General features: G+C 40.6%; 1 protein-coding gene across 1 annotated transcript in view; it reads right to left on the bottom strand.

Annotated features, from left to right (window-relative positions):
* PIEZO2 (piezo type mechanosensitive ion channel component 2) overlaps positions 1 to 22,582 on the bottom strand; it is a 556,315-nt gene that overhangs the window by 167,334 nt on the left and 366,399 nt on the right. Inside the window, exons 27-30 of the mRNA XM_030186524.1 lie at positions 19,720 to 19,879; positions 14,344 to 14,433; positions 13,137 to 13,255; positions 1,825 to 1,896 (exon numbers count right to left, since the gene is read on the bottom strand). Coding sequence (XP_030042384.1) covers positions 1,825 to 1,896; positions 13,137 to 13,255; positions 14,344 to 14,433; positions 19,720 to 19,879 — 441 coding nt within the window. The remainder of the gene's footprint in view (positions 1 to 1,824; positions 1,897 to 13,136; positions 13,256 to 14,343; positions 14,434 to 19,719; positions 19,880 to 22,582) is intronic.

The following is a 22,582-nucleotide window of genomic DNA, read 5'->3' on the forward strand; positions in this document are numbered from 1 at the left end:
CTGCAAGAAATTGCAGTAGGATCTTAGGAGATTGGAAGACTGGGCATCCAAATGGCAGATGAAATTTAATGTGGACACATGCAAAGTGATGCAAATTGGAAAGAATAACCAAAATTATAGTTACATGATGGTAGATTCCACATTAGAAATCAACACAGAGGAAAAGAATCTAGGTGTCAATATGGACAATGCATTGAAATCTTCTGCTGTGTGGCAGCAACAAAAAAGCAAACAGAATATTAAGAATTACTAGGAAAGCAATATAGAATACAAGGATATCATAATGCCTCTGTATCGCTCAACGCTGAGACCACACCTTGAGAGCTGAGTGCAAATCTAGTCACCACATCTCAAAATATAGTGGAACTGGAAACAATATAAAGAAAGCCAACTAAAATGATTAAATGGATGAAATGACTCTCATATGAGGTAAGGCTTAAAAGGTTAGGCTCTTCAGCTTGGAGAAGAGATGGATGAGAGGAGATAAGATTAAGGTCTATAAAATCCGGAATGGACTGGAACTGGTAAATGTAAATTAAATGTTTACTCTTTCAAAAGTAGAAAGATTGGGGGTCATTCCGTGAAGTTACAAAGTAGCACATTTAAAACAAATAGGAGTAAATATTTTTTCACTGAACATATAGTTGAGCTCTGGAACTCTGGCACTGTTGAACTATGTGGATTCATTGCTGAAGCAAGAGGTAAAAAAGCAGTTCATATAACTGGGTTTAAAAATGCAGTGAATAAAGTCCTAGAGGAAAAATCCATAAGGTAGACCTGGGGAAAGCCATTGCTTATCCCTGGGGTGAGTAACATGGAATCTTGCTATAATTTTGGACTCAACTAAGTACTTGTGACCTGGGCAGACAACTGTTGGAAACAGGCTACTAGGCTAGATAGCCCTTTGGCCTGACTCAGTAGAGCAACTTGTATGTTCCTTTGTTCTCGTATTCTCTGATGTGAGTTGAACTGTACCGAGGACAAACCTGATTGATTTACTTGTGTTTTTATTACTTTGTTTCTGCCATCTCAAGAAATCATCAGAAAAGCTGGCCTTTATTTTTGCACAGTCAAGCCAGAGTAAACTTTGATTGAATTGACTGAGATCTAGTTTGATGAGTGTCACAAACCCAGGTTCTGGTAAGACTGCTTCCACCCTTTCCTGTAATGGCCACAGGAGTGTGGGATGCATGAGAGCCACCTGTACTCCGATGTGCCATGGAAAAGAGGTACCCCTGGGTTACATATATACAAACCGTGAAGCAATCTGTATATACTCTGATCTTTCTGTACACTGTTCTCAGTTTCTTTTCTGCAAAATGAGTTAGCAGACAGTGTGCCTTTAAGCTTATATTAGAAGCAATTTACCCTGCAAAATGAGAACAGAATATAAGTGCTTTCTTTGGGCATGGGAACCAGATGTTGATTCCGTTTAATGCCGCAAAACGTTTGGCAGGGAAAAGCCTGTCCTGAGGTTGAAGTCATCAAACTTAACACACTGTGTGAGTATGTGTTTTAAAGCTACAACCCCCATCACAAATTGGAAAATGCACAGGGATTTTGTACTCTAGCTTTTGGTTGGCTCTTTCAGTAGCATTATGCTAGTGTAACTTCCAGGAATCTCAACGTATGTGAAAGTGAAAACACGGCAGTAAATCAGGCCTTCAAGGTTTTTTACTCACCCTCCCCCAAGAATCCTTTCATATATACACAGACCCTCTACTGAGTCACAATGAGAAAATCATGCATAAAACAAACAATTCATTCTGGTCAAGGATATAAGGGTTAAATCTATGTATTTGACAGATGATTGAGAAAACCTACTGGAAGCATGATCAACCCAAGGCCGCCACCACAGCTTTTTTTTGCCCTTGGCTTTCTCTTTGTCTGCTTCTCCTAAAATAAAATATGTCCAAATATTAATTTTACAGAGTGAGAAATACGTTCCTAATACCTCATTCAATGCTAATGATTACGTCTAAACATACATATAATATAAAATAAAAGTGTATCAATTGAGTGAAAAGTTATGAGAGTACAGCAGAGCTTTATTTTTACAGCAATATGCAAATACAGTTTTACCTTGGGCTACCAAATGTCTCTGCGCCTTAAGGAATAGACTGACTCAGACCTGGTTCTACCGCACTGCATCTGTGAACTTGTGGATTCTGCTTTTCTTAGAAAAAATTGATTTGTGAATCCGTACACACAGTGAGGCAAAACCAGATCAAAGCCAGCCTGTGCAGATGGTAAGGAACCGGTTGGCAATGCTGGCTAATTCTCAGTACAGAATGCTGGTGATGTAATACAGTGTTTAAAAAATATATATTCTGTTGCTAGAACCAAAACACATTTTCACTATCCTCAGATCTATTATTTTGAACTGCTCAAATGAATGGCCATTATTCAAATATTCACTAGCCATTAACAAACTTCATGATGTTCCCACTCAGCTGAAAATGCTTATTAAGGAGTCCAGGAAACTTTTAGAATGTGGCCACAAATTATCAATTCAGTCTGATAAAATCATGATTTCTATATTCAGTAGAAACTCTTGTCTGGTTGATATAATTCCAACTATTTTTATGCTCCCCAAAAAAACAAGCACTTCCAATCAAAGCAAAAACATTTTAAAAAAGCATAACAGGCTTAGTGGTCTATAGACTACAATGGTTTTTTTAATGTTAATATATGTTAAAACATACTATAATGTGCATTACTATTAATAGTTGTTAATGAGTTGTTAATGAGTTGTGGACTAGTGCACTAAAACACATTAATGGAATAATATTGAAATGGGATTATTAACTGAAAATTAGGTTAATCAACTAAATGCAGGTTAGTGCAATTTATGTTAGACTGACATACTCGGGTTAACACTCTGTTAATATACAAAATGTATATGTCTGGGAGTTTTTGTGTTAATGGCGTTCTTTTAACACATACATATTATTTAATGCACAATGAGGCTCATTTTCAAAGCTTTATGTGCTTTGAAAATGAGCCTATGTACTCAAAGCTTTAGAACAGGCTTGTCCAAGTTCAGTCCTCGAGTGTTGCAAGCAAACTAGGTTTTCAGGATATCCATTTAATGAATATTTATGAGTGAGATCTGTATTTAGTGGATGTAATGGGCGTGCAAACCTTTCTTGTGCATATTCATTAGGGATATCTATTTATTTCATATAATTTGATATAACGCCTTTTACACAAAAACATATATCAAGGTGGTTTGCAATATAAGAACATATTCATTCTAAGAAAAGAAAAAAAACCCATAAAACAATAAACCAACCAAGACAACATAAATCACATAAGGAAAGGTATGTTAATAGCACAGCAGTCTATAACCAGTAAACCATGCAAGATATAATAAGTGGAGGCACAAAAGGAGGGGGAAAAAAGGTATGGATACTGATCATCCCAACGTGCTACTCTCCACAGCTGCTAACTAAAACCATTAACAATCAAAAGAATTGTCTACATTGCCAGGCATTCAAAGCTTTTTTACATATCCTGAAACCCTGGCCTGTTTGTAGCCCTTGAGGATTGGAATTGGACAAGCCTGCTTTAATGTTTTTAGTATACATTATCCCTCTAATTTTGCAAAAGTTGCCAAAAATTGCATGCACAAATTTGGGTGTGTGCCCAATTTGCACATGCAAGTTAATTAAATAACAAGCTAATTAGTGCCAATAATCAGCTTTTTAGCAATCAATTATTGGCACTAATTAAATGTAATTGAAATTTACGAACAATTTGAAAAAGAGGGCGCAGAAATGGGAGGATCATGGGCAAAATGGGGGTGTTCCTAAAATTAACATGCATTGTTATAGAATAACAGGGATACATGCTTTAGGCTAGATTCTATATAAGGCACCTAAAAAATCTGTGCAGTAAAAATTTCTGCCTAAGAGCATTCTATAAGCAGCACCTAAATTTAGGCACAGTTTATAGAATATGCTTAGTTGATATCACAGCACTTAAAAGTAAGCACATCCATTTACACCAATGAAAATGTAGCGTAAATCTCTGCGTGTAGATTTAAGTACACTGGGCCACATTCAATAACAATGCATGTACATTTCGGAATGCCCATGAAACGCCCATTTTCCCACCCATAGCCATGCCCTTTTTTGCCTGCAAGCATTTAAATTTAGGTGCAGTATGTTACAGAATATGCTTAGGGATTTCTACACGTAAATTCTAATTATTGCCAATTAGTGCTCATTACTGCTTGATAAATGCTGTTAATGCTGATTAGCTTGTTAAGCCAATTAAGTCATGCACTTTCTTATAGAATACACTTAGATTTCAGCAGGGGCACGCTATATAGAATCTGGCGGTTAACGTAGGTGCACACATTTGCATCACGTTTCAGTTGGTGCACATGGCTGTGCCTAAAGTTAGGTGCGATTCATTGACATAAGCATTATTCTATAAACCTTCTGCTGCTGCGGCTAAGAAAGCAAATAGAATGTTAGGTATTATTAGGAAAGGAATGGAAAACAAAAATGAGGATGTTATAATGCCTTTGTATTGCTCCATGGTGCGACCGCACATCAAATATTGTATTCAATTCCGGTCGCCGCATCTCAAAAAACATATAGTGGAATTAGAAAAGGTGCAGAGAATGGTGACGAAAATGATAAAGGGGATGGGACGACTCCCCTATGAGGAAAGGCTAAAGTGGCTGGGGCTCTTCAGCTTGAAGAAAAGATGGCTGAGGGGAGATATGATAGAGGTCTATAAAATAATGAGTGGAGTTGAATGGGTAGATGTGAAGCGTGTGTTTATGCTTTCCAAAAGCACTAGGACTAGGGGGCATGCGATGAAGCTACAAAGTAGTAAATTTAAAACGAATCAGAGAAAATATTTCTTCACTCAACGTGTAATTAAACTCTGGAATTCGTTGCTAGAGAATGTGGTAAAGGCGGTTAGCTTAGTAGAGTTTAAAAAAGGTTTGGATGACTTCCTAAAGGAAAAGTCCATAGACCATTATTAAGTTGGCCTTGGGGAAAATCCACTATTTCTGGGATAAGCAGTATAAAATGTTTAGCACATTTTGGGGATCTTGACAGGTATTTGTGACCTGGATTGGCCACTGTTGTAAACAGGATGCTGGGCTTGATGGACCTTTGGTCTGTCCCAGTATGGTAATACTTATGTACTTATGTAACTGCATCTAACTTTAAATGAGGGTTAAAGGCTAGCACATTTTTCAGCACCGATTTTTTGGTACCATATATAGAATCTAGCCCTATGGGGGCAGTTCTATAAAGGGGCGCTTAGATATAGGTGCCCCGATGCAGGACACCTGTTTTATAAAAGCATGCTTAAATTCAAGTGCACCCACTTATGCCAGATCTATGGCAGGCGTACATGGGTAGGTCTAAGAGCGGATTTCTAGGTGAACTATATAGAATCCGGGGGGTTAGCGCTGATTTTTTTCTGGTGCCTATTTTTCAATGCCATGTATACAATTCTGCGCACCCTGATATAATAGTGCTGTGCACATAATTCTATACATGGCACTGAAAAACAGGCACCAGAAAAAATCAGCGCTAACCCCCGGATTCTATATAGTGTGCCTAGAGAGCCATGCCAAAATCCATCCATATTCTATAACAACACGAATAACTTAGTTGGCTTAACAAGCTAATCAGCATTGATAACAACTCTCAACAAGCAATAATAAGCACTGATTGACAATAATTAGAATTTACGTGCACAACTTGCTAAGCGCATTCTGTAATGCAGTGTGCCTAGATTGTAAGCTCTCTTGAGCAGGGTCTATCCTTCCCCAGGTTAAACTTGTACAGCGCTGCGTAACCCTGGCAGCGCTATAGAAATGCTAAGTAGTAGTAGTAGTAACTTCTAATGTGTGCAGGCAAAAAGGGGTGTGGTTATGAGCAGGGAGATGGACATTTTCTGGGCATTCTGAAATTTACGCACGTAGTTATAGAATATGGCCCAGTGTGCCTAAATCTACGTGCCTGGACTTACGCCATGTTTTCATTGGTGTAAATGGATGTATGTATTTTTAGGTGCTGAGATATCAACTAAGCGCATTCTATATACCGCGGCTGAATCTAGGCACCACTTATAGAATACGCATTGATTTCCATGCTGATTTTTTAGGCAACATATAGAATTTCCCCCTAAGTGCTATCCTATAAAGGGCACTCCAGGTTCAGCACCCTTTATATAGTAGCACTTAGGGCTGATTCTCATGGCCAAAGTTGGGCACTGGTATTTATGTCAGTTGAAACCTGGTGCAAATACCAGTGCCCAACTCATAGTATTTGATCATGGCAATGGCGCTATTCTGTAAATCCGCATGCAACTTTTCAGAATGCCAATGCCCCTCCTCTGAACACACTCCTTTTTGAGGATTTAAGCACCTGATCTACAGGGTGCAGAAAAATGCGAGCACAAATGCAAATTATTGTCAATTAATTGCAACAATTGTTAACATCAAGGAATTTACTTAATGGCTCATTAAACAATCTATTTGCGTGTGCATCTTCGCTCTGTGTCAAAAATTTGGCACCCAAATTTGGTTACCATATATAGATTCTGGGGGATATGTGGCACTTTTTGTTACATTTACAAGTGCAAGGCACGCTTCACTGCAGGGGCGCAATTATGGAATTCTCCTTTGTGTATAATCTGCACTGCTAAGGCAAGTATTAAAATTGGCATTTTAATGCATTTTAGTACATGGTACCATAAGATCCAAAAGTAAGCTGCCTGCCAACATCCCTGTTGGACACTGTGTGGAATAATACCTCTAGGAATCTGTTCATGTGTTACCATTTGCCTTTGTAGAGTGAAAACAGTATTCATTAACTATAAAATTATTAACATTTGGATAAACAAAGTGCAGCATGAGTAATACCACAGGGCAGTAATAGGCCATTTTTTGAAAGAGTAAATAGCACTTGGAATTGTCAGTGGTACAGCCTGTACTAGAACAAAATACTCTGTCTTGTCTGAGAAAGGGAGGAAGACAGCTCTGATGAAAAGTATATGACAAGCTGTCAGTGCTAAGAATATGTAAATGTGCCACATCGTTCTGCAAGTACATGTGCTACACTGCAGCTCAAATATTCCCAGTACTAAACATATTTGCACTTTTTTCTTCATTAAACATTGAATGCTATCAGATACAAAAAGACATATCTCCTTGATATCAGAGATCTCACCTCATATTTGTTGGAAGCAGCAAAACATAGTTGTCCAGCTGGGCAGGGAGGTACTGTCTAGCCTTGTCTCATCCAGTCATTCAGTCTAATCATTCCAAACCTCTGATGAATTGCACAGCTCAAACAAATCTTTTGTGACCTTCCTCTCCATCCCTAATGACCTTCAAAATTACTATCTAATGGTCTTTGTTAGGAAGAATTCTCTTCTGTTCCCCCCCCCCCCCAATTGATTATTTTCCTGGGTGGTATCCATACTTATTTATCCATGGAAAACAAAAGGAAATGATTGTGTAAACAGTATGGTGGTCATATACTAAGCCCTGATAAAAATCTGCCATTAACAAGGGTTAATATGTCAATTTTAGCATGGGTATTAACAGCAAATTGAATTCCTGAGATATTCTGGGGCACAAGGGATAATGCAGAATAATGCGGAGTAATTGGTGGGGGGAGTGGGGAGGGGAGGGCAAAAAGCACACAGGCAAGCAGTCTGCAAAGTCCAGAACAGCAAAATGAAGTGCAAACCCATGTGGTGAAGTACAACAATATTTATTCAATGTAGATAAGTAAAAGCAACATACAACTTCCCTCTAACAGCCCAACATGGCCATGTTTCGCCCTTTCAAGGGCTGTGTCAGGGGCTTAACACAAACTGTAAGATAAATAAATAAAAGGCCATCAAACTGCTCTGTTGAGTAACTGTTTTGCCTTTTGTAAACAGATATGAACTTTTTAATTCATTTTTGGATTTTTGGCTGCACGTGAGAAGTTTTAATTTATCTTACTATTTAAGATCTTGTATGTTTTTAGTATCAACCTGACAGGGAAATAATTTACTTGCTCTTGCTTATTATGTAATATTGATTTCCTCTATATTGATACTTGAACTGCTGTGATTTTCATATGTTTAATTAGTTTGAAGTGTTTCCTGCTATATGACAATGTCTTATGGCATTTTATTTATTTATTTATTTTACAGTTTGTGTTAAGCTCCTGATGAAGCCTTTGAAAGGGTAAAGCATGGCCGTATTGGGCTCTTAGAGGAAAGTTGTATGTTGCTTTTACTTATGTGTGTTGAATAAATATTGTTTTACTTCACCACATGGGTTTGCACTTCTTTTTGCTGTAATGGAGGGAGGGGCAAGCAGTAATTAGCCTAAGTCCTGACATATGTTACAACTTACTGTAAGAGGGTTTATATAACTCTGCGTTTCACCCTTAAGAACAGTCCTTTAGACAGCCTGAGCCATCTTAAGAGCACTAGTCCCACCCGGAAGGAAGTGAGCCAGGAGGAGGGGTAGACTCTAAACCAGGAAGTAAAGACAGGGCCTAACTGAGGTTAAGCAGGCTCAAAAAGAAGAAGGAATCAAAGTCCCAGTATTCGCCACCACCTCCTTTGGTTAAGAATTGTGACCTGGCTGAGGTAAACCGCTTTTGTTCTTGTTTGAGACTGACAAGCCTTGCTCAGTACTCAGAGAATAACTGAGAAAGACTCACAGGCTGTTTGGGGCGTGGCTCCCCTACCAGCCACAGACTGTGTTCAGGCCTTGCCAGCCTGAGGCCTGCTTAAGACTGCTTATTGAACTACAGAGGTGTTCTATCTTTTGTTCCTGGTCCTGTGATGTAACAGGCCTCAGGATTAAATTAAATAAACACTTGTTTTCATTTATATCCCTTATTCTGGCTGTGTTATTTCATAGGCCCACCCTCAACCCTCACTTGGGGTGTCACATGTTGTAGCAGTGGTGGGATACTTAGCTTATCCTGTCTGAGGAAGCCGGATCTGTGATCTCCTGGGTGCTGGGCCTATCAACACCACTATGCTGGGACATTTGGCAAAAGGAGTTAGGTAGGGGAACGTATAGCTAGTGCCGGATAGGCAGGTTTTTATTTTTGACTCCGGTGGACTATGCAGTCCTGGCCACTAAAGATACAGCAAAAACAATGAAAGGTTACTCCAGGCCTTGGTGGAGGACCAGCAGCAACAGCAAGAGATCCTGCAAAAGCAGCCGCAGCAACAATTTATCCAGGCACATTTTGAGCAATGGCAAGAGCAACAACAGATGCAGCAGCAAGTGTTGCAGAAGCTGGTAGAGCTACAACAGAGCGCTCAGGATCAAGCAGGAAGGAGTGTCCGTATACCCAGCCTTCAAGCAACTCCTCCAGTTTCAGTATTAAAGATGCCAGATGATGACCCGGACTACTTCTTGACCAATTTAAAGAGAACCGTTTGCTTTGCTGGTTTGCTTTCGCTGGATGACTTTGCCAGAGTCATCATGTACAGCTTATCTGGGGAATCTACTGACTGGTAGCATCCAGACGGCATTCCAAGATGTTAATCCTGCTGGGACAGCCACCTATGCAGAGGTGAATGCTGTCATCTTGGAGAGGGTGGGCTGCACCCCAGATGTCTATTGGGGGTCCATACAAATTAAAGAAAACCTCCAGAGTTTTTTCTACCGACTTAAGGAGGTCGCCTGGAGATGACTGCAACCGGAAGGAAAGGCAGGTCTGCCTTACCCAGTAATTTTGGGCAGGGATTTTCAGCGCCATTGGGCCCAGCTGATCAGTGGCTTGAAGAAGGAGGTGGAGTCTTTTCCTGAGATCTTCCCACTGAAGGACCCTGATTTGTATACAAAAAATCCAAAATTCCCGAAACCCCACCGTCAGCAGTAACTAGGGAAGCTACAGTGCTCTCTGAATTTAGAAGCAGCCATAGAGGGAAATTTGGATCTGGGAGAAGGTGGTGGGCTGGACAACCCTAACTTGTTGGTCTGCCTACCGGAAAGGATAAAGGCAGAGGATGAGTCCCTTAGAGCAGTCCGAGCTAGGGTTGTTTCAGTAGATGGAAATCCTGTGGACAACCAGGACCCCTCTAAGGTAGCACTCTCATATTTTGTAATAAAGAATAAGTTGATGTATAGGGTAGCCAAGGGAACCCTGGAGGGGAAAGAGGTAGAGCAAATGTCAGTCCCTCAACCCTACCATAGGCAGGTCATACAATCAGCTCACAATTACCTGTTAGGAGGTCATCTGAGGGAGAAGACCTGGAAGCAGTTTTTGGCCAGGTTTTTCTGGCTGGGTGTATTTAATCAAGTTGAGCTCTTTTGTCATTCCTGCCCAACCTGCCAGCTGAGTAGTCCTATGACAGTTCCATCTGCTCCTCTCATGCCCATGCCCCATGTCAACACCCCATTCGGGGTGGACTTTGTGGGACCCCTGGAATGCACCATCTGGGGTAACAAGCATATTATCATTATCTTGAATTATGTCACTCGCTACCAAGAAGTTATTTCCTTGTGTAATATGAAAATTACCACAGTTGCTAATGCTCTGTGGGAAGTCTTCTCCCGGATGGGGATCTCAGCAGAAATATTGACCAACTAAGGTACTACCACCTTTATGCTCCTAGTCATGAAGCAAGTGTGTGCCTTGTTAAAAGTGAAGACCTTACGGACATCAGTTTATGATCCACAGACAGACAGTCTGGTGGAATGCTTTAATAAGACTCTGAAACAGATGCTGAAAAAGTTTGTGGCTGAAGATGGGAAGAACTGGGATTCCTAGTCCCATATATACTGTTTTCAATCTGGGAGATGCACCAAAGTTTGACCGAATTCTCTCCATTTGAAATGTTATAAGGGAGGAGATCTAGGAGAATCATGGATATGATTCAGACGACTTGGGAAGAAGAACCTAGTCTGGGTAGGAACTTGGATGGAAATGTGCTCACCATGCAGGAGAGACTAACGAAAGCAGGTAAGGCAGCTAAGCACTGCCTGGAAAAGGCTCAAATGGGTCAAGCCCGAGCCTACAACCAGAAAGAGGTACAACAAACTTCCAGCCAAGGGATAGAGTCTTAGTCCTTTTACCCTCCCCTAAAAGTAAATTATTATGCAAGTGGCAAGGTCCTTATAAAGTGGTGGAAAAGACGGGACCTGTCAATTATAAGGTGGCCCAACCTGACAAGAGAGACAAGGTGAAAATCTTTTATATTAATTTATTAAAGAAGTGGGTCCTATGACTGCAGCCCTAGTCCAAAGAGACAACTTTGGGCCAGAAGTCTCAACAGAATTTGGACCCTTGCCAGTTCTATTTGGTGACCATCTCACTGTCTTGCAGAAGGATACCTAGAGCAGTTAGTATGCCAGAATGAAGATATGTTCTCTGGAGTGCTGGTCCAGACCCACCTTGCAACTCATGACATTATCACTGAACCAGGAGTGGTAGTCTGGCAATGTCCTTATTGAATCCCAGAAGCCCAGCAACAAGTTATGGCAAAAGAGGTCACTGAAATTCTAGAACTGGGTGTTATCGAAGAGTCAACCAGTAATTGGTCATCTCCCATTGTGCTGGTACTAAAGCCGGACAGGAGCATCTGGTTTTATATTGATTTTCGGAAGGTGAATGCTGACACTAAATTAGAAGTCTATCCCATGCCAAGGGTGGATGAACTCATTGAGCGGCTAGGAGAAGCTGAATTCATTTCAACCTTGGACCTAACCAAGGGATGTTGGCAGGTACCTCTCACCCCAGCTTTCAAGGAGAATACAGCCTTTTCAACAACCCAGGGTTTGTTCCAGTTCATGGTGCTACAGTTTGGCCTTCATGGAGCTCCAGCTACCTTCCAGCACCTTGTGGATCACCTACTTAAACAACTACGCAGCTGCCTATTTAGACAACACTGTCATCTACAGTTAAGATTGAAGGACCCATCTTATCCAAGTAAATTACGCTCATAAATTGGGAGCATAAATTTGAGGAGCATAAATTTAGGAGCATAACCTTTATAGAATAAGGCCCATAGCACTGATTCCCATGCTCAAATTTGGGCATCAGGACTTACAACTGCTGAAACCAGGTGTAATTCCTGGTGCCCAATTTGGGGGCGCAGCCCCGGTATTCTATAACAATGCATAAAAATTTTCAGAACACTCTGACCCACCCATGTCCCTTCTATGGCCACACCCCCTTTTGGGTTGCATGCTATAGGACTTGGGCGCCTAGTGTTATAGCATAGTATGCAGCTAGATGCATGTGGAAATAGTAATGGTGCCAATTAACATCAATAATTGATTATTAGTGCCCAATTATTGCCATTAATTGGCTCATTAACCAATTAAATTGCATTTGCACCTCAAGACTGTGTCCAATTTTTGGCACACAAATTTTGGTGACCTTTATAGAATCCGGGGGATAGCGCTTTGAATATTGTGAATATCCGGATATCTGCCAACAAATTTTGTGCTGGGATAAGAGTGCTGAATATCTGGTTATAAAAGCACTAGGGATGGCCTGTCATTTGCAACAACATATCCCATGTTATTGCATGTTATTAACAAAAATGAGTAGAAAAAAACACAATGTTCTGTGTTTTTTTCATGTGCCAATAATAGTGCATATTCTTTGCAAGTAATGTGCCCAAGTGTGAACCACTGGGCATACACAAAGCATTGCACATGCGCAATGTAGTGCATGGGCATAATTATGCAATCTTGCAAAATAGTGTGCCCTCTTTCCAAATGGTGCATTCTGTTTACAATACTCCCTCCGCCCACAAAACATTCCTGTAAATGCACAGGAAATGACACCTAAAAAACCCATAGTGGCCTGTGGTTAAATCAAACGCTGACCACTGCGGCTATGTATCAGGGAGGCAGTGAACCAGGGTATAAATGGGGATCTAAAACTGCATACACTGTAATGCATGCCAGATTAGTGGTTCATTTTAATTGTTACAAATTCACAATGAATACACTACTGGGGTGGGGGGAGGGAAGGGATATGTTTATTATGCCTGCATATTCAATTTGACACATTATTGGTAGTAAATAATATCGCTATTACTCTGACCCCTACTAGAATTCAAAACCAAGGTTTGTGATTTCAAATGCAGCACATTTACTCCATAAAAACTTCAAGGGCTACCTTCATCATCATCTTCAGACTTTTGAGTTTGTGGTCCCTCAGCTGATACCTGGGCCATACTCAACATTCTTTCTTTACCCTTTTTATATTTTTGTTGCCTGGCTTTGATGCGGTCCATCCTAGCAAAATGAAATAATTAATTATAGTTATTAGATTGTTATGCCTCAGTACTCAATCATACTATTCAAATAAAAACTGCTTGTTATCAGATCGATTAAAAAACTGTAACCTCCAACATAGTTTGCCATCAGTTCTGATCATTAAAGTCACTTTCTGAATGACATAGAGGCTTAGTTATCAATGTGGACTATAGTTAAGACGTGTTACTTTACCACTAACTCATGCTGATTTAGCACAGGTCCCAATTTATACAATGAAGTCCTTTTACTAAGCTGCGGTAGAAAGTGGCCTTAATGCACCCTTTGATGGGTTTTTCCCCGGGCACTAAGACTATTTTTACCACAGCAGTAAAATGACCAATTTTCCATTTTTTTTGATTAATGTCTATGTGCTAATGTTGCCATTAGCACAAGGTCATTAAATCATTTGTGTGTGAGCACTTACCGACACCTATGGAGCCTCCACAGTAGGAGTAATTGCTTAGGAGAAAAATGCCTAAAAATTACCCCTGCGTGTGCAAATAAATAACTTTCAAAACATTTGTAATTTTTCTTTATACCTTTTTACAATAGCAAGATAAAGCTTTGCACTTATTAGGCAGTATGTCCGAAATTACCATGCAGTAAATGCAGGGCCTGTGTGATAACTCTTGAGGATGTTCCTAGCATCTTCCTATACAATCTTTAGCATGCAGTAAGTGCAGCTGCAGATAGTACAAAAAAATGCATCCACAATGTCTGCACTGGTGATGGAAGGTAAGGTATCAAGTATTATCTGCAATGTGCAGACCTCACCCATCCCATACCCATGACCCACCCATTTCCTGTTCCTTAACAGCATATCAGTTAAAGCGCAAATTAGCACATACTGTCATGGCAGCGTGTAATGGCTACCACAGCCATATGCTAACAGTTACCACAAGCCAAGTAACACATGAACTGCTTAGCACATATTAGTGAAAGAAACCCTTAGATTCATATTTCTTGGGAGTGAAACAACTTAATGATAAAACTGTAACACGTTCTAAAACAGAAAGCCCCAATTCAAACGGAACTGGTAATAATAATAATAATAATAATCTTCCTACTGTCTTTTCAGTTGATCCATTGATTTTTTTTCTTCTTCTATTCTTGCCTTCACAGCTTTGACAATTGTGGCCTGGAAAAGTTCTGCACCTCTATATTAACATGAAGAAAAAAAGATAATAAATTTCTATACAACTGCTTAAATGAGGCAATAAGAGCATAAGCATTGTCATACTGGGACAGACTGAAGGTCCATCAAGCCCAGCATCTTGTTTCCAACAGTGGCCAATTCAGGTTACAAGTACCTGGCAAGATCCCAAAACAGAACAATACATTTTATGCTGCTTATCCTAGAAATAAGCAGTGGATTTTCCTCAAGTCCATCTTGTTTAAAATAAAAATAGTCCATAAATTTTGACGATGGGATTAAACATGCAGACACCCACATAACATTCTGTATACAAAGCGCCTTGATTTTGTTTTAGTTAGTTTTATATGTAGCAATGACAAAGTTTCAAGATGGATAGAGTAAACTGCCTAGAGTAAGGGTCCTCAATTCCAGTCCCCGAGGTCTACAACCCTGCCTGTTTTTCAGGAGTTCCACAATGAATATGTATGAGATCTATTTGTATGCAATGGAAGCAGTGAATGCAAATATATCTCATACATATTCATAGTGGAAATCCTAAAAACCAGGCTGGGTTGTAGATCTCAAGGACTGGATTTCAGGACCCCTGACCTAGAGTGATCATGGTTCCAATTCTACCATCAAAGACAGGGCCGATCAAACCCGGTAAGTGGGGTAAGCGCCGCAGGGGGGCGCCTGCCTTCAAGGGCACCGCTGCACCGCCATACCACGCGGCCCTTGGTGCTTTAAATCTTTAATTTACCTCCGTTCCAGCAGCCGCATCATTTGAAAGCCCTGCCCCGTCTCTAGCCTTCCCTCCCTTCGTGAGTTCGTTCTGCAGTCCCGCCTTCTAACGTCATTTCCTTGAGGGCGGGACTGCAGAACAAACTCACGAAGGGAGGGAAGGCTAGAGATGAGGCAGGGCTTTCAAATGACGCAGCTGCTGGAACGGAGGTAAATTAAAGATTTAAAGCACCAAGGGTGGCGGGGGATGGGGGCGATTCGGGCGAAGGAGAATCGCTGGACAGGGGCAGGGTGGGAGAAGAGAGAAAGGAGATGCTGGGGGGGGGGGGGGCGGGGGCGCCAATTCATCATCTGCAGGGGGGTACCAGAGACCCTAGGACTGGCCATGATCAAAGAGCTTGGGGAAAGCAGGACATTTTAGAACACACCTATTTTTGGTGATGGTGTGGATTATTACAAAACTGGGCAGTAAGAGTGGGAGGGGGCCTAGGTGTTGAAGTATGGGTTTTTAAAGAGCCAAACAGTAGAGTAACAAGGCCGGGAACAGCTATCAATGAAACTGCTAGAGACCATCACTGTAACAAATTTCCAATATGCTTCAAACAGAAAGATAGGGTAATGCCAGAAACAGGTTTGAAAGGCTGGATGAAAGATAGAAGAGAATCTGGGATTAATTTTACTTGGGAATTTATATGTTCATCTACTTAATGTAAAAAGAATTGGAGAGAAAAACCACTAGCCACAATGAATGGGCTAAATAGTTTTTATCTACTATTAGGTTTCTATGTTATGAAGGACTCCTTTCTATATCAAACAACTTGGTGTGTTTTTATAAAAATGCTAACAATCTGCTCAAAGAAGAGAGCATCAAGCTAAACTATACTGAAGGAATGATCAATAAAAATTTAAACTCCTTCAGATAGGTAAAACTTCTTAAGGTTTTGCTAGACACTTAGCTGATGGGAAAAGGAGGGTAATGTTTTAAACAAGGCACCTAGGTGAATAGGGAAGGAAGGTACCGTATTTTTCGGACTATAAGACGCACTTTTTCCCCCCAAATTTGGGAGGAAAATGGGGGGTGCGTCTTATAGTCCGAAGGTAGAGATTTAGCAGGCCACCCGCCCTCCCTCCGAGTTCGGGATCGCCCTCCCTAAGGTTACCTCCCCTCCCCCTGGCCATGTCACGACCTCTCCCCTTACTCACGCGATCTTCCCTGGTGGTCTAGTGACGTCGGGGTAGGAAAGAGCCCCCTCTTTCCTGCCCAGCGCGCTGCTCTCCATCCTCCTGTATGCTGCCTGTGACGGTCTCGGCGAGATTCAAAATGGCCGCTGAGAATTGAAGTGGCCTCGCGAGACTTCAATTCTCGGTGGCCATTTTGAATCTCACCAAGACCGTCACAGGCAGCATACAGGAGGATGCAGAGCAGCGCGCTGGGCAGGAAAGAGGGGGCTCTTTCCTGCCCCGACGTCACTAGACCACCAGGGAAGATCGCGTAAGGGGAGAGGTCGTGACAGGGCCGGTGGGAGGGGAGGTAACCCTAGGGAGGGTGAACCCGAACTCAGAGGGAGGGATTCGGACAAGACGCACCGGAGCACCTAGGTTTTAGAGGAGGGAAAAAGTGCGTCTTATAGTCCGAATTTTTTTTTCCTATTTCCCTCCTCTAAAACCTAGGTGCGTCTTATGGTCCGGTGCGTCTTATAGTCCAAAAAATACGGTAACTATTTTTTGCCTCTTTTAAAAAGACACATGGGAATTTTTATATCTTTATAAAATAGTAATATAAATCCTGAAGAAAGTGCACCTAGATTGAAGGCATAGACATTGTACCTGTTAAAGAGCTGGTGTAAATGTATGTTGTACTTCATAAAATACATGTGTAAATTGCAGCTCTTCCCATGCTCTCATCATATTCTATCCATCCCTGAGCACACCCACTGTACAAGTATGCACTCGCTTGCACCACGTGAACTTTTAGGTGGAAGTGATGAACATGCAAAGGTAAATCAGGCCCATTTGCTGAGGGACTGCACCCAGGACAAAAACTGTAGCACAGGAAATTCTAGGTGTGTGGCACTTATCCACCCCAGGGGCATTTGAACCAATATTACACAAGCTTTGCCTCAAGAGGTAGGATAAAATTCCAAAAGGAAGAGCAGGGGGCAGAGGAGGGGCCGTATGCTAAGCTCAGACACTAACCTATATGATTCCTCTGACCCATCTTATTCCGAAAGCTCTGATGTTGTTGATGGAATAAGAAGAGACTTAAGACTGGCTTAGATTAACTTTACTCCCTCATGGGAGGTGATGCCAAAGTCTCTCAGGGAGAAAATAAACACAAGTATACTGATGCATTTAGATAGCTGGATGGAAATGAAAGAAGAGGAAAGAGAGGAAAAGAGGGTAAGGAAAGCAGAAAATTTATAACTTAGGGCCCTTTTATAAAAGCATAGCACATGCTAAATACTAAGAAGCCCGTAGGTATAGAATGGGCTTCTTAGAATTTGGCACTTGCTAAGCTTTAGTAAAAGAGCTCATTAATTAATTGGATTAGGGCCTTCTTGTATTTAGAATCAACTAAACTGTGAAAAATGTTCGGTTACAGATCGACAAAAAATAAATAAATACACAAAAAAAGGATCTGTTGTCGGTAAATGACATAAAGCCTACCTACAGTTCAAACTGTATTTACATCCAGCAGGAAAAATGGCCTCAAAGAGCTTCCAGGTCCTGAATCGATCTGTTGAAGCTATAACGGGTTTATAGACCCTGCTTTCATCATTGGCCAAAAAAACCTGTTACTACATAAACCTGCTGGTGAAGAATAATATCTACAGCTTCATAGGAAATTAACAACTTTTATGTTGAATCAATAAACTCCCCACTTATCTTTATGGTGGGTGTTTTTCTCGGACAGCGTAGCGTGCTCCGTTCCTCTTTCTGTCATTTATGTGCCGAGCCGATGGTGGCCAGCGTTTCGCACGGCTGCTTCAGGGCATCGATATCACATTTTAAAGAAAAGTCAGCACTCCACTTTCACGCTCTCCTATGGACGTAGTAAAAGGGTTTTTGTGGCCAATGATGAAAGCAGGGTCTATAAACCCGTTATAGTTTCAACAGATCGATTCAGGACCTGGAAGCTCTTTGAGGCCATTTTTCCTGCTGGATGTAAATACAGTTTGAACTGTAGGTAGGCTTTATGTCATTTACCGACAACAGATCCTTCTTGTATTTAACCAGTGCCATGGGGCATGATTAGCACAGTTACCATCCTTGAAACCAACAAGGATCATGATGAATAGTTGTGTCTACATTAAAATAAGCAGTTGCTAAACAAAATGGGAGGAAAAAAACAGGCATATATTTGGTGCTCATCAGTAAAGAGCAGAACTCATAGGGATGTGCACAGGGACACATTTTTCAGTTTGTTTTCAGATTTTTGGCCTTTTTTCACCAATTGCATTTGTTTTCTTAATTTCACACATTTCTGTTAATAATTTTTTTAAATGCATGTAAGAACTTTTAAATGCAAGCAAATCAGCTTTATGAGCATTGATTTGTAGGTTAATGCTCATTGAACTGATTTTGTGTACATTAACATTTTTGAGATTTACTAATGAACTGAATGCACGTCCACGAATGCACATCTCTAAAAATATATCTGAAGTTGTCACTAGTACAGCTGAGTCTGAGTTGTCTGCCAATGCCATGGAGAAAAATGGACGTTGAAGACACAGCTTTCCCCCCTGATGTTTGGGAGCAGTTGGTAGGGGTTGCACCTATCTTTTTTGTTTGGTGTTTCACAGTAGTGAATGATACTACTCATGGGACATTCCTTCATTTCTTCAGTAGGCCTGTGAACAATGGTGAGGCCTTATAAGAATCACATGGACATTCTAACAAGAGGTGTTCAACCCCTTGAATGGGTAAATGTGGCATACACTGAGAGTTGTTGATCTCATTTTTCAGCATCATAGGCCACCCTATACCTATTGTGAAAATGCCTAACTCCAAATGTTGGTAGGGTTGGAATACAATGACATGCAGAACACCATGTGGTGGTACAGTGCTGGCTGATCACATAAGGTTGTGCAGCATGAGTTATATATCCAAGCCAGTAAAAAGGTAGGGGGTTGGTCAGTGGATTAAAAGTTGGTAACTTGTCTAATGCATTGTGAACATGGTAGTGAGTACCAAAGATAGCCTATCTGGTCCTGTGGTGGCCTCTGAATATGAAGCTTCATGGATTGCTTACTTGCAAGAATTTTTTTTGTGATTATGCTTTCTATAAATTAAACTGTAAGCTTTGCAGATCCACAGGGCCTGTGTTGGAATGCTGTTGTTGGATTCAGTATAGTGAAAGGGAGCTGGCAGATGCTGGGAATATCTTGGTTGCCATGGTAGATGATTTTTAAGAATTACAGTTGGGTCTGTTGAACTACAACTGTTTATTAATGGGGTGCTTGGTTTCATACAATACTTTGATGAAATTAGGAGGATTTGCATCTTGCAGATTTCCAATGATGGTTTTCACCCAGGCAGACTGTTATTATTAGATTGAATTACACACCTCGATGCAAGGATCTGGGAAGATTTAATGTCTGCAACAACATGGAGGAAGTAGTAACTCATGAAGACTCTTCTTTGCAGCAGTAGGAAAGCGAAGCATATACTATCCCATATGATTCCAGCTTCACCACTTGGCAACTTACAGCCTTTAGTGTCTTCCGCTGATAAAGACAAATATTTAAGAACAGAATAAACAGTTAATGTTTTTTCAAGTAATTCTACTAGTACCATTTTCCTTCTATGAGAAATATTAGTAATGCACTATTTAATTCTTCATTGCACAATTACCTAACTTGGTTTTACACATATAAAGGGAAAATAGGGCCATTTCTGCTAATTTTCTTTCCTTGAGTCTAGACCAGTAGATAAAAAACAACAAAGCAATGGAATCAAATGCATTTATTTGGAATAATACCCGACGTGGCCACGTTTCGCCCTCAGGCTGCGTCAAGGGTACAAACTATCAAAAGTGTGTATAAGTATATCATATGCACTAGTAGTGAGATGAGAACAGTTATTCCAAAAATCTAGTTCCACTTTTCTACTACTTCCAACTGAACTGATATGCATTAGAAGTAGTAGAAAAGTGGAACTAGATTTTTGGAATAACTATTCTCATCTCACTACTAGTGCATATGATATACTTATACACACTTTTGATAGTTTGTACCCCTGACGCAGCCTGAGGGCGAAACGTGGCCACGTCGGGTATTATTCCAAATAAATGCATTTGATTCCACTGCTTTGTTGTTTTTTATCTGCTGTTTTGTAAGCAGTTGTATGCCTTTTTGTTTTTTTGGTTTTGAGTCTAGACCAGTCCAGAATGTATGGATTATGCCCAGCATTCCAGCAGATGGAGACAGAGACCAATGAGCTGCAAGTTCAGATTACAACAAGCACCATGAAGCTGCAGTTTATCAGTACTCCTCTATTAAAGCTAATGTGGACCAATAAAAACTAAAATGACCACAATTAAACTGGCAAAAAAAAATCAGGGTACCATCCAAGGAAAAGAATAAAATAAAACAAAATACACAGGATATGTCCAATGGTTTCAGAATAGGGAAAAGAAAATAGAGCCTGTAAGGATATCTTCCACTGGTAAAAAGGGTGTGAGTATTTATGTCAGCCAAAGAGCAGGCATGTGTGTACCTAAATGCCAAAGATACTCAGATAGGAATCGTGCTACTGAAAATTCAAGGGTAAGGGACTTATAAGTCCCTTTGAAAATGATCCTTTATGTTTCAAGATATCTACTTTTCTGCATGTATGCACTGGGACAATCTTGTAAATATCTACTTCAGCATGTAAGATGCTATTCTACATGCTCTGCTCACTTAAAAACTATCTCCAGGTTCAAGGGGGGGGGGGGGGGAGGAGTGCATATTTGATCCCTATTTAATAAAGGCAACATATATGCCCATGTTCCTTTATAAAATAAGCACCAAGAACCAGACCCAGTAGTGCACAAATTCTCACACACAAATTTGCACATGCTGCAAAAAAAGGTCTGTATGTATTCTATGTGCGCTGTACCTCTTTTACAAAGTAAGCATGAATATCACAACTCTGCTCCTATTCCACTCAAACTACACCCCAGGGAATGACTATGCACAGTGTACATGTGAGTACATGCAAGTTGGATGATAAATAAAATCATTCATGGCAAGGCCCCGGCATATATGTCAGACCTCATAGACTTACCAACCAGGAACACAAAAAGGTCAGCACGCACTGTCTTGAATCTCCACTACCCCAGTTGCAAAGGACTTAAATATAAATCAACATATGCATCCAGCTTCTCCTACATTAGCAAGCAACTATGGAATGTACTACCAAATGTCATAAAAACAATGCACGACCTAACAACTTTATGAAAATTACTAAAGACCAACCTGTTCAAAAAGACATACCACAGTGATCCATCCTAAATACCAGACAACGAAACTCTAGCAGAACAAGAGAAAATCGAACTCTCTATACCTGACTGCTTCAGTCACTCTGTCACTAATAAACATTAATGCACTACCACCTTATTTCTCACGCCGGAAATGAACTGATTATCTAACTTACTCTATAATTTACTCTATCATTTATGAACTTTAATGCAATACCACTTTGTATTTCTCATTCCGGGAATGGCAATCACCATTACGGCATAACGTAAGCCACATTGAGCCTGCAAAAAGGTGGGAAAATGTGGAATACAAATGCAACAAATAAATAAATAAATAAATAAATATGTACATGTGTATTCAACTGTGCCGTTTTACGAGTCATTTGCCATGTGTGAAACAAGCTTTACGCACAGAAAATACATTACAAAATTACTCCCAAAAATGGGGAAATCAGACCTGTGCACTGAACACAAATTGGTCGATATTCAAAGTAATGTAACTGGCCAGGAATGGTTAAATCACCTGTTTGGGGCTAACCGGTCATTTTCAGCAGAACTTAACCGGTTTGTGTCATCGAAAATGTCCGGTTAGTGCCTATGTTTCGGGGATGGCGTTGGAGCTGGTCAACTGCTGAATGTCACACTGAATCGGCTACGGTGTAGTTGGCTCCATATTCCTGTAAATTCAATGCCAGAGTCTGGACATGGCCTAGCAATAAATTTTCCAGCATAACATTGGAAGTGGTTAGGAGAATGTTGAGTGCCGCTGGCTGCATATTACAGTACATAGGAAGTCTGTAACTTTCTATACATACTGCTTTCTTTTCACCGTGCACTGAGTTTCATGCAAGTCTGAGCTTTCTTAATTCTGCCATAGACAAGGGGCAATTCTATAACTGGGTGCTAGAAAGTAGGTGCTATATTTGCATGTATTGGGCCAGATTCTATATATGGCGACTAAAATGTA

This window comes from Microcaecilia unicolor, chromosome 1 (assembly GCF_901765095.1).
Source record: "Microcaecilia unicolor chromosome 1, aMicUni1.1, whole genome shotgun sequence".
In the NCBI taxonomy this organism is placed as follows: Eukaryota; Metazoa; Chordata; class Amphibia; order Gymnophiona; family Siphonopidae; genus Microcaecilia; species Microcaecilia unicolor.